Below are 13,134 nucleotides of genomic sequence, written 5' to 3'. Positions count from 1 at the left end.
ACGACATACAATCTCTGATACGCATTACAAGAAACAGAGAGTTACTGGAAAATGTGATCGCTAACATCCATTAGTGGATTTGCATCTGAAGAAGAAGAAGAAAACTGCATGTGGATTCGGTGGCGAACTCCTTTTATATTTTATCGTTTCATTATTCCACCTTCAGCCAAAGTGAAGACGAAGGTTTCGCCGAAAGTTTTTAGCTGAAGATTTATGCTGACCGAAGCTGGCCGAAACCGATTAATCGGTCAGTCTCTAAAGGTTTCTTCTATTCAAGGAATTACATGAAATAAAGGAAATAATTTTCTGAACGTCCTGAATGACTTCTTAGAATGTGCTTAGCATCTAGCAATTTTTTTCCATTCTCTTTTTTTAGCTTTTTCGTGGCGTATATGGCGTGAGACGTAATATTGTTCTTAAAAACTAATCCAGTGTTATTAGACTTCTCTAAATTTTCTGGACACAATAATACCTATAATATATATAATCTTTATTACGGGTGAAACATATCGATTTAAAGTAAAATATTTTCTTAGTGGTTTTCCCAACATGCCTTCATCAGAGTCTACATCCGATGTATCAGGGATACTGTCTGAACTGTAAAGCTGACTACATTTAAGCATATTATTTCATTATTCGTTACAAAACTGTCCTTCATTGAAAAGGAAAGTAAAATAAAAAAATGTACCCATCAGTAAATATAATTAAACGCATCATTTTCTTATAAAAACGCAAATATTTTAAAGAATGCATTATTTTTTCCTTATAAAAACAATTTTAATTTGTACTTATTGAACTTATTTTCGCAAAGGCCTACCTGAGTTTTGTGATGACAATAAAGATTTTATTTTCGTTATCCATTTCTTCCGTTGATCCAATATCGACATTTAAAATACTTGTATAACGGTACTTCAGACGGTTAGCAATGTTGCCAAATTAAGAAGACGCAGAATAATCGAAAGAATGAAAATAATATTCACCAATGAATTATACTCGATTGGTTCATGCGCCTCCTGAAGGAGATATCTTGAACTAATGTATACACAAACATTTCATGCTAATATTATTGATGCGTCACTTAAAATCCTCAATAAGTTTTTTGCTGTGCATCACAACTCTATGAAAATTGGCCACATTACTTGTTTGGATTACTAGTGTCCCCTTATATCACCTAAGAGAAATTGGCAACGACCATTACCGAAATATAAGCGATTGTATTACTGCGTCCGTATATTGACGCAACAATGCGGTGGATGCAGCATTACATGCAAAAACATAAATGTATGGACGCATCAATGTCTGGAAGATGTATATATATATATATATATATATATATATATATATACATTTAGCCATATCTTCATTTTTTAAATAAGATTTTTTGCATCTGGTTTTGGTAACACTTCAGAAAAAGTCACGCGTCGCCACTGGTATCTCTTATCACTTTCGAATAACATGGAGAAAAAGGAAGATTTTTAAGATAATTTAAAATTGCGCTCTATAATTTGATCTTATTCTTTTCAAAAACCATTCATATTAATCCCGTTCAACTTTTTAAATATAGAAATAACGCTATAGTAGAACGTATTCTAGAAGAAAAACGATGCATTTAAATTCTGGTGGATGAGGGGTTAAGTATACTTCTCATTTTCCTTAAAATACATTGGTCATCCTTTTTTTTGCACCATATCTCGCTTAGGTTGAATGTAACCGACATTTAACAGTTCTCGTTTTAAAGGTCTTTTCAAGCACTACAAAAGGTATTCGTAGCATTATACCCCTAAAATCGACAATTTCTCTGTTATTGTAAGTTGAATACACCGATTTGAGCATGCACAAAAAAAAATCTTTTTCACCTACCAAACTACAAAAATATAGTTTTTTTCGTTAGATGCACAATTTTTATGGTATTCCCAAAAAAACAGTCTCCGAGAAGTGTCATTTTTCAATGAAAATGGCAAATTTTTAACCACGAATAACACAAAAAGTATTGAGTTTTCAAAAAAATTTATAAAGCAGTTATTGGTTCTCTGGCCACTTCCGGTGTCAGTTTGATAAAAATTCCCCCCGAGAACGGGGGGAACCAGCCCTAAGTTAAAAGCGTCATAGGATATAGCGTAGACTTTGTTTCTTGAGCTATTCCCTACATACACTGAAAATATCAAGTAAATTGATGCAGTAAGATGGAATTCGGAGCCAAATACCCTCACTGACTGCACTAATAGATACATGAATGCATTCACTTAAAGGTTCATTTGGATACCACAATAAAATCACCAATAATTGACATATCCAAATATTTAAACGAGAGTGGATTGAAAGATATTTTCCCTAATTTTGATATTGCTTTGCGCATTTATTTGTGTCTCCCAGTTGCCAACCAACGTGTCCTCTGAAAGGTCATTTTCGAAAATGTCAAGAATTTAAAATAGTCATGAAAATAATTTCAGATCAAGTATGACGCAAGAACGTCTTAACAATTTGTCGATTTTGTCCATAGAAAGTCACGAAACAAAGGCGATCAATTATGACGACATTATCGATGGTTTTTCCAAAGAAAAATCAAGAAAGAAATCTGATGTGATCGGACTGGAATGACAATTTTTATGTATTCTTATTTAAATAAAAAAATCTGCTTGCAATTTTTTTTCGCAAAAATGGTACATGCTTGAAGGGCGGCTACTAGAGAATTGCCTAGGGCGTCAATTGACCTAAACGCGGCCCTGGCGATGATAGAGCCTGGTTTAATACGGTTTCATAAATAAACTGTAGGCATAGGTACATAATTTTTTTCATCAGTTTCTTCCTATTTTCAGTGAGACAGAAGCTAAGTTTATACAAAGTCGCATTCAATCTGTAGAAAAATATCTGGCAGACTTCTGTAACATATTTTCGTTATATTCCCGCAAATCTGCTCGTTTACGAGACGAAAGGGATGAAATAGCAAAAATTTCTTTAAATATAGCAGAAAATGAAAACATCAATAAATCATTGTCAGTTGGACTGGAAAATTTCGCCGATTGTATGTCACAAATAAGCGATTACGAAGATGTAAGAGTACAAGGCATCGATGTTAAGGTGGTGAGTCAGTTTATGAAGTACGAAAATATTTGCAAACAGGCGAAAGATGAAGTTAAAGATATTTATACAGCTAGAGATAAGGAGGTATCCAAGAAGAGGTATTTGGATAGAATAAGGGAAAGGAACCCAAGGAATAGGCAACAAATTGTAAGTATTAGATTATTTGTTTAGTCTATATCTTTCGGCTTATTTTGTATTTAAGTATATTTTATTATACCGTAACCCCCACGTTACTACACATACGGATACATTGAGCTAATACAGTCCTGGACCCTTCACTTGTTGCACTGTTTACTTTTCTTTATATCTTGTGGCGTCTAGAACGTCAGAAAATGTATAGAAACCATAAACATAAAAAGTTGACAGTTTATAGAACAGTTGTTGTATTTGAAGCATAGAGTTATATATTAGCATAGAGAGAGTGTCATTTAGAGCGAAGTGACGACACCATCTTTTTTATTTGGATTAGTGCTGTCTCACTCTTACGCATAGTAAAGCTGCTACAGTTGTCCTCCTCTTCCGTGCCTATCTTCACACTGAATGTCATCATAGATTTTCAATACAATGTGTTAGAAAGAGATGCAGCAAACCAGTCCATGAGATCTTGTCGTCAGGAAGCGCGGAAGATAGGCTCCCTCTATGTTAATATATACCTCTATGATTTGAAGTTTATAGTTGTTGTCATTGTGTAAAGGCCGGCGCCCACTTATACGGAACAGCCCGCTACGGAACGGACCGCGACGATCGACATTTTAATATTTGTGTGTGTTCAAATGGCTCAGCGCGATGTGCTACGATTTCGTAAAGGACGCGCTAAGCCATTTGAATACCCAGAGGTGTAAACAGGATGGATGATCCTAAGGGGGGGTTACTACTACTTGATGGCCTCTGCGCGGTATGGAATAGTAATGGTGTTAAGCTTATAGAGCTCAAGGTACATCCAAATGGAGGGAGGGGGTTATAACCCCCCCTCTGGTTACGCCTATGTGAATACCTACACGAAAATAGTAAAATGCCGATCGTCGCGGTCCGTTTCGTAGTGGACTGTTCCGTATATGTGGACGCCGGGCTTTAAAGTTGTAAAGGTTATAAAGTACCTATTGTAATGTTGTTGGTGTTTGAATACCTAAAGTTTTTTTAAAACAGAGTAACAATATTATTAATTAATGTATTTTTTGTATGGAAAAAAAATATTTGAATAGTCTCTATTTCTCTTGAAATCAATGATATGACATAACAGACATGAAAGTCACAGGTGACAACGGGCAGGATTAGCACAAGCCTAGCAATTAGATACCCGTGTGTTTTGTTACAAAACTGTCTTTACTCTGGGCTAATTAGCAAAATTCATGAAAAAGTTATTTACCAGCAATTTTATTGCTGGAATCGAATTATAAGATCCTATATATTAATAATATAGGTATGCAAAGTCCGCAGATAGTGTGCTACTTTTTTTTATAAACAAAATGGCGCCGACAAATCGTATTTTTTTCAATTATTGCTCTATACCTCCGAAGATTTTAACTTCACAACAAAAACACCCAAATAAAAATTCATCGCAATTAAATTCTGCATAGAGATATGTTTTTCCCCGATTTGCTCCGCTGAAAATTTTCCTCGGAAAATGCGGGTTTTCCCAACAAAAACTCTAATTTTCAAATAAAGTTTTAGGTAAGTAATTATTGATCAATAATTAAATGGTATATATTGTAATTCCAGAAGCCGGTGAAAATTAAATGAATATTTTAGCAACAATTCAATTGTTAATTAACAATTTACGATCGCAATAATCACCAAAATAATCATGATACATTGATCAAACTTACTTACTTACTTAAGCCGTCCTCTTGTACCTTACGGTGTCGAGGTAAGTGGAGAAATCATTGATCAAACTTATAAAGATTATAAAGATGAGATGCTTATTTAATATTTTATCGACAAAATATACATTTTTCGTTTTTTTGCATAATTATTAAATTTTTTGAAAAAAAAATAGTTATAATACGCTGGTCTAATTAGTAAAGTACAAAGAAAGGTTATTTACCAGCAATTTTATTGCTGGAATCGAATATTATGATCCTATATATTAATAATATAGGTATGCAAAGTCCGCAGATAGTGTGCTACTTTTTTTATTAACAAAATGGCGCCCCCAAATTGTGTTTTTTTCAATTATTGGTCTATAACTCCGAAGATTTTAACTTTACACCAAAAACACTCAAATAAAAATTCACCCCAATTTAATTCTACATAGAGGCATGTTTTTCCCGATTTGCTCCGACGAAAATTTTCCTCGGAAAATGTGGGTTTTCCCAACAAAATCTCGAATTTTCAAAATAAATTTTTTGGGCAAGTAATTATTTATCAATAATTAAATAACTTGGTGAAATAAAAGCTTTCTTGGTGTAGATTATAACTGCAGAAGCCGGTGAAAATTAAACGAATATTTTAGCAACATTTCAATTGTTACTTAACAATTTACAGTCGCAATAACAACCAAAATAATCATGAGACATTGATCAAACTTATAAAGATTATAAAGATGAGATGCTTATTTAATATTTTATCGACAAAGCAACAATATTTTAGCAACAATTCAATTGTTAATTAACAATTTACAGTCGCAATAACAATTAAAATAATCATGAGACATTGATCAAACTTAGAAAGAGTATAAAGATGTGATGCCTATTTAATATTTTGTCGACAAAATATAAATTTTTCATTTTTTTGCATAATCTTTAAATGTTTAAAAAAATAGTTATAAACAAATTAGCATTTCTCAGAAATTGTTTATTATATTCTAATTTTAAAAAATACTTAAAATGCGTATTTCAAAGGTCTTGAAAATGAATGCTTTAAAAATGTTTTCCAACCATTTGCAAAAAAGTTATGAAACAGCAAAGTAAATATACGATTGCTCCGTTTTTTATAATTTGTTTTAATTGTTTCAAAGCTTAAAAGTGAGTCTGTGGTACAATCTAATTACTCACAAAGAATACCAAATATTAGTTCAATGGTTATATTTTAATCAAAGATTAAAAATACTTTTTTTTGTAATTTTTAGCGCGAAAGTAGGCTTGATACAGAGCCGGAGCTAAAATGTTCACTCGAAGCGACTGACACGCAGCATACATAATACTATCATTTTTATTATTAAGTGTACGTCGCGAGACTGTCGTCGCTTTGAGTGAAAATTTTTAGCTACAGTACTGTATTTGTCTACTTTCGCGCGTGTAAATTACAAAAAATATATTTATAATCTTTAATTAACATATAACCATTAAACTAATAGTCGATATTTTTGTAAATAATTAGCTTGTACTTTAAACTCACTTTTACGCTTTGAAAAAATTTAAAAAAATTATAAATAACGTAGTAATCGTATGTTTACTTTGCTGTTTCATAACTTTTTTGCAAATGGTTGCAAAAAAGTTTTAAAGCATTCATTTTCAAGATATTTGAAACAAGCATTTTAACTATTTTTTTAAATTAGAATATAATAAAAACTTTTTGAGAAACGTTAATTTGTTTATAACTATTTTTTTAACATTTAAAGATTATGCAAAAAAATAAAAAATTTATATTTTGTCGACAAAATGTTAAATAGGCATCTCATCTTTATAAGATTTCAAAGTTTGATCAGTGTATCATAATTATTTTGGTTATTATTGCGACCGTAAATTATTAATTAACAATTGAATTGTTGCTAAAATATTCGTTCAATTTTCACCAGCTTCTGAAACTATAGTCTAAACCAAGAAGGCTTTTAAGTTACCAAATCATTTAATTATTGGTAGATAATTACTTATCTAAAACTTTATTTGAAAGTTAAAGATTTTGTTGGAAAAACCTGCATTTCCCGAGGAAAATTTTTGTCGGAGCAGATCGGGAAAAACATATCTCTATGCAGAATTTAATTGCGGTGAATTTTTATTTGAGTGTTTTTGTTTTAAAGTTAAAATCTTCGGAGGTATAGAGCAATAATTGAAAAAAACACGATTTTCGGGCGCCATTTTGTTTATAAAAAAAGTAGCACACTATCTGCGGACTTTGCATACCTATATTATTAATATATATAATCACAAGCTTCGATTCCAGCAATAAAATTGCTGGTAAATAACTTTTCCCAAAAATGGCCTATTCTCCGATAATCAGCCCAGACTACTTTACTATTTTATTCTTTATGTTTTTAGGCAAGTTTAATTTAAGTAAAGGAAGACTTACTTTATATTATTTTATTTTACATCACTTATTTAATTTATTTAAATAGTTACAAATAACTCAAACTAACACATCTAATTTATTTACAAACTCAAATTTATGATTTTACTAACTAAACATAATAATTCCGATAACTAATACATTTCAAAATACACAGCGCACAACTCGATTCGAATACAATAATATTATTACGCTTCTATAACTGACTGGCCTGCTGACGGAATTTCTCTTCTTATATACTTCGGTAGCGTTCGTCCCGAATGCCGTGGTAAGGACTCGTATTCCCTCGTAACGACTAGAATCTTCGGTCGGAAATAGGCCAGGTTGTGAGCAGACTATAAATAATGTCACAGTTTACTAGCGAGGCGCTTACTGTATGTATTAATATCCCCTCAAGGGGATCTATCAATAATATTATGAAATATAGTCGTTGATTATCTGATTCATGGGCTTAAGAATCTAGATCTAGGGTTTCGCAACGATATCGTAATAGTGACTAATGAAAAATTTCCCAATATTGTTGAGGATCAGATGTGATATGCCACTTCATACATATGGAATTAGTATCTGAAAGAAAACCTCCCTGTGAGAGCTTCCAAAACTAAAGTAGTACAGTTACCCTTCCAAATAAGGAGAAATGTACTGAACTGGGTGAGCTGAAATTATTTGGAATTTATAGAAAGAACCAATGAGGTCAAGCAGGTATCTAGGGTAACCCTGGCCCTGGTGGATTTCAAAATAAACTGGACCACTCATATTAACATACCTACCTAATCAACAGGGCTATGCGACTCTTCTATAACTGCAGGCGAGTTGTAGGTGTAAAACCTAGGTGCTGAAACCAAAGGTAATCTGTAGGTTATACACATTAGTGATACGGCCGACGCGACAGTTACATATGGTTCAGTAGGGGAGATTTGGATAAAACGGGATAGTCGGATAAAACGGGATACCTAGCCTAGAGACCTAATTAGTGCTGTCAATCGGACAACGACGAAAACTTGTTCTCTGTCGTCATTTTAACATTCTCAGTTCTTTTTACCGCGATGAGATTATTTGATGAAAAGTTTTTGTGTTTAGAATTGTTTGACTCTCTTTATTTGGTACTTTGTACTTTTAAGTGCGTTGTTTTCTACATTATATTGCCTACATATCTAAACATATAATTCCGGTGACTATTACATTTAATTAAGCACTCATTAACGAATATTCTCATATGTAGTCTATCTAATTTTACTTTCACGTTTAGGCAGGAGGCATTTTTGTTTTGAAAAATGTCCGAGTTGGACAAAACGGGACACTTATAAGTTGGATAAAATGGGATACAGTTTTTTATGTCCCGTTTTATCCACCTATTTATTTATTGGCCTATTAATTTTTTAAATAGCGATAATAAAGCTTGTTCTCATACTGCAGAAATAGTCCAAGTAATGAAGCTTAAAATAGGACAAAACCTCGCAATTTTTACAGAATGAATCGATTTGATTGGAAATTTGAGAATAAGTAGTGGATAGTCCAAGGATCAAAATCTATATGAGGCCGAAAGGCGCTTTTACCATGAGGGTGGTTGCCACCCCATCTCGGGGGTGGAAATTTTTTATTTTATTTGACCCCAAAAGTTGGTAAAAACATTCATTCTAAGCAAAATACGCTCTATACATTTTTTTGATAAAATTAATTGTTTTCGATTTATTCGCTATCGAAAGTGTTAGCTTTATATAGAAAAAATCAATGTTTTTAATCAGTCTTCTGCTAATAACTCAAAAAGTTTTCATTTAATCAAAACAACTTTGCTTAACAAAAATGTACCTTTTGAAAAAATAAACAAAATCTATTTTTTAAATTTTCTTTAAGACCAATAGTAATCGCGCTATACTTTATTATATGTTAGCTCTTCTTCGTCAAATGCTAAATATTGTAGTTTCAAAGTCAACAGACGGGAAAACTATGCATTTTTCGAGGATAACTTGTTCAAACTAATTTAAAGTACTTAAAAATGTCTATCTCCAGAAATAAAAGAATAGTCTCTAGCTTAAAAATTAAATGACATAATAAAAAGAATGTCAGTCCCTATTTTTTTTTTCAGCGAAAAAATGATAGGAAACTTCCTTCTACTCACCACCCTAATTAAAATTATTCATTGAACTTATTTGGTCGTCTTTATTTGAGTATTGTTAATAGATTCTAGAAGTTTGACTGGCTTATAATGATTAGTTTTAAAAAAAAATGGAGTTAAAATCGAATAACGAATTTTTGTAGTTTGGTAAATATTGTCCTTTTCTTCAGAATAGAAAAATTAGGATCAAAGATATGAAAAAATATTTAAATATAAAATTGTAGCTTATTTAAAATTGGTTTGCAAAACTTTTTTTACGGCAAAATTTGAGTGAGCTATTGACAATTAAAACTTGTAATAACATGCAAAAACCGCCTTTACCAACCCTTTCAAAGTCACCTCTTTTTGCGACGGAGGATTTTAAAAGGATTTAATATTAATAGCCTTATAGATCTTGTAAAAACCTATAAAATTCTTTTTTACCAAACTTTCTAGTATGAAAGATAAAAAGTTACGGTTAAAAAATCAATATATTTTTTTGAAAAAAAAAGAAGAAATCCAATTGGAAGCATAATACTGTAAGTTGGCGCTGTTTTTAGTCATTGCCTTATTCATTCTTCTTTATTTATGTATTATTAATAGATTCCAGAAGTTTCACTGGCTTAGAATGATTAGTTTTAACAGTACTGGAGTTAAAAACGAATAACGAATTTTTGTAGTTTTGGTAAAAAATACCATTTTCTTCAGAATAGAAAGAGTCGCATCAGAGATACGAAAAAATGTTTAAATATGAAATTGTAGGATATTTAATTCTCAAGAACTTGGTTTGAAAAATTTCTTTCTACGTTAAAAATTGAGTGAATCGTAAATGAGTATAATATCGAAAAACATTGATTTTTTCGATATAAAACGAACACTTTCGATAGCGAATAAATCGAAAAATATTATTGTTATCAAAAAAATGTATAGAACATTTTTTGCTTAAAATTAACGTTTTTATCAACTTTTGCGGTCAAAATATAATAAAAAATGTCCACCCCCGAGATGGGGTGGTAACCACCCCCATGGAAAAAGCGCCTTTCGTCATCATATAGATTTTGATCCTTGGACTATCCATTACTTATTCTCAAATTTTCAAGCAAATTGATCCATTCTGTAAAAATTGCGGGGTGAAAAGCTTCGGTTCCTGGACTAAAATGAACAACATTTTTTATGTGACTTTTGTTCTGATATACGTACCTAGTCCTAAATAAAAGGTCTTATTTCCCATTTTGCAAAAAAACATAAAAAGGCCTATTTTTAAATTTCTGACTACTGAAGATATTGTTTTTTCAAAGGTAAATTTGGCTTTGCAGTTTTATAGGTATCTACTTAAATATACTTTTTAGATAATTTAATGAAAAAAAATTAAATATTGTGAACCTATCCCGTTTTATCCAACCGTGGTATGCTAAAACGGGATGTGCAGGAATTTAATAAATATGTTTTTTTACTATTTTCCAGTCATTAAAAATAGCTAAAAATATGTTTTTTGTGTGTTTCAATAAATGTTATACCTATAAAAAAATAATAATATGATAATTTCTTTTAACATTCTTTCCGTAATAAAAATAAACAAGAATGGTATCTCGTTTTGTTCAACTCTCCCCTATCTACCTTGTAGGGCAAAGGCGACTTTGCAATCTTGTGACCTCTCTTACTACCGTATAAAGACAAGAGCTTCTAAATATGACAGGAGCATTAAATAGTACAGAAACGGTATCTTGGGTTTCGCAACGATATTTAGCAGAAGAACAACAAGGTTTTAGGTCAGGAAGATCATGCACCGGCGCTATATTTATAATGAGGCAGGTTCAAAAGAAATCGTTAGAATACAACAAACTGGCATACTTATGTTTCGTGGACCTTAAGAAGGCATTTGACAGGGTCCAATTAAAGGACGTTATCCATTTATTGTACGCAAGAGAGGTACCTCTAGGAATAATTAAATCGATCGAAAACATCTACCAGAACAACACAATAGAAGTAAATTTAGATGAAGAACTAACTGACCCAATTGAAGCTGGCAATGGAAAATGGAATCCCTGAGTCCTTTATTGTTCAACCTGATTATGGGTGAAATAATAAAAAAAGAAAGAACAAAAAAGAATACCAAATGGGAGAAAACCAACTTAAAATAATCTGCTATGCAGACGACGCAATACTAATCTCTCAAAGTGAAGATGATTTACAACGGAGGTATGCTGCATGAATGTAATATAACCGCTACAAAATTTAACATGTTAATTTCCCAAAAAAGACTAAATGCATGGTTATAACAGCAAATCTAATAATAGTCCAGGGCGCATCTCTTTTGAGATGGAAGTTGAGCGGTGACTCAATTTTTTTTGCAGAAATTGCTTGAAAATAACTCAAATAATAATATTTGAGTTATCCTCCCACTCAAAATGGTCCGGAACATTGTTTAAATAATTAAAATGTAAAATATGAAGGAAAAATTCGATTTTTTTATTGGTTTTTTGATTATAACTTTAAAACTATTCATTTCTGAGAAAAGTTGTACTGACATAAAAGTTGTGTAATTAAATTTGCTACAATATAGAGTTGGTTGAAAATTTAAAAAATAGTCACACTTGTTGCAAAATAGCAATAATTGCGAAAAAAAAAACATACAAAAACAAGTATTCGCATTTTACGTTTTTCAACCATTTATGCTACACTTAGGACCTTCATATTTTACCCAGAAAAACTTTATGATATAGTAAAACAACACTGTCAATTTCATTAAGATTGGTTTAATAGATTTTGCAAAATAAATTTTGCAATCCAGCTTTCGCAAAAAAAATTCATTTCTTTTTAAATGTTGCAGGACTGAAAATAAAGCAGACAGCAAGTTGATTTTTTTTTGTTATAGAAGTTTACTGTACCTTTCATTTGCAATTTGCAAAATTAGAATCGATTAGTTACCACGGCGTCAGAAAATTTTTTAAATAAACATTAATTTTTGGTGCTACGCGCAGGACAGCGGTGTTCGATTCACACAAGTTGATTTCCACCAAAATTTCTTCCAAGTTTTATCTAATATATTATTTTCTTACTCTATATTTTGTTGTATTTTAATATTTTAATTCCACAAAAATCAAACTAATTTTATTATTGTTTGTGAAATATAGTTTAAACAATTGCATATGTTTAAAAATAATAAACTTTTATTCTCTAAATTAAAATATATGAAAAAAGAAAGTTTTTGCTAAAAAAGTGTTATTTCAAAGGATAGAGGATGTGTTTTAATTTTGCAATAAACAAATTTATTTACTTATATTGAAATGTAATAAAAATTAAAATGTATCAATAATTATCAAAGGTCATTGGAATGCCCAATCAGAGCAAACTATCCGCTGTCCTGCGCGTAGCACCAATAATTAATGATTATTTAAAAAAATTCCTGACGCCGTGGTAGTTAATCGATTTTAATTTTGCAAATTGCAAATGAAAGGTACAGTACACTTCTATACGCAAAAAAATTCAACTTGCTATCGGCTTTATTTTCAGTCCTGTAACATTTTGAAAAAATGAATTTTTTTTGCGAAAGCTGGATTGCAAAATTTATTTTGCAAAATTTATTGAACCGATCTTAATGAAATTGACAGTATTGTTTTACTTCATCATATAGTTTTTCTGGGTGAAATATGAAGGTCCTGAGTGTAGCATAAATAGTTGAAAAATGGTTTTTTCGCAATTATTGCTAATTTGCAACAAGGGTGACTATTTTT

General features: G+C 31.3%; 1 protein-coding gene across 1 annotated transcript in view; it reads left to right on the top strand.

Moving 5' to 3' along the window:
- The first annotated feature begins 549 nt into the window (after positions 1–549).
- The window catches only part of LOC126890203 (CBY1-interacting BAR domain-containing protein 1), a 72,510-nt gene continuing 59,925 nt past the window's right edge, over positions 550–13,134 (top strand). Inside the window, exons 1-2 of the mRNA XM_050659056.1 lie at positions 550–599; positions 2,817–3,228. Of these exons, the coding sequence (XP_050515013.1) occupies positions 550–599; positions 2,817–3,228 (462 nt within the window). The remainder of the gene's footprint in view (positions 600–2,816; positions 3,229–13,134) is intronic.

Source organism: Diabrotica virgifera, chromosome 8 (genome assembly GCF_917563875.1).
Source record: "Diabrotica virgifera virgifera chromosome 8, PGI_DIABVI_V3a".
Lineage (NCBI taxonomy): Eukaryota > Metazoa > Arthropoda > Insecta > Coleoptera > Chrysomelidae > Diabrotica > Diabrotica virgifera.
Note: the sequence above shows the minus strand (reverse complement) of the source record. Positions and strands in the feature narration are given on the sequence as shown.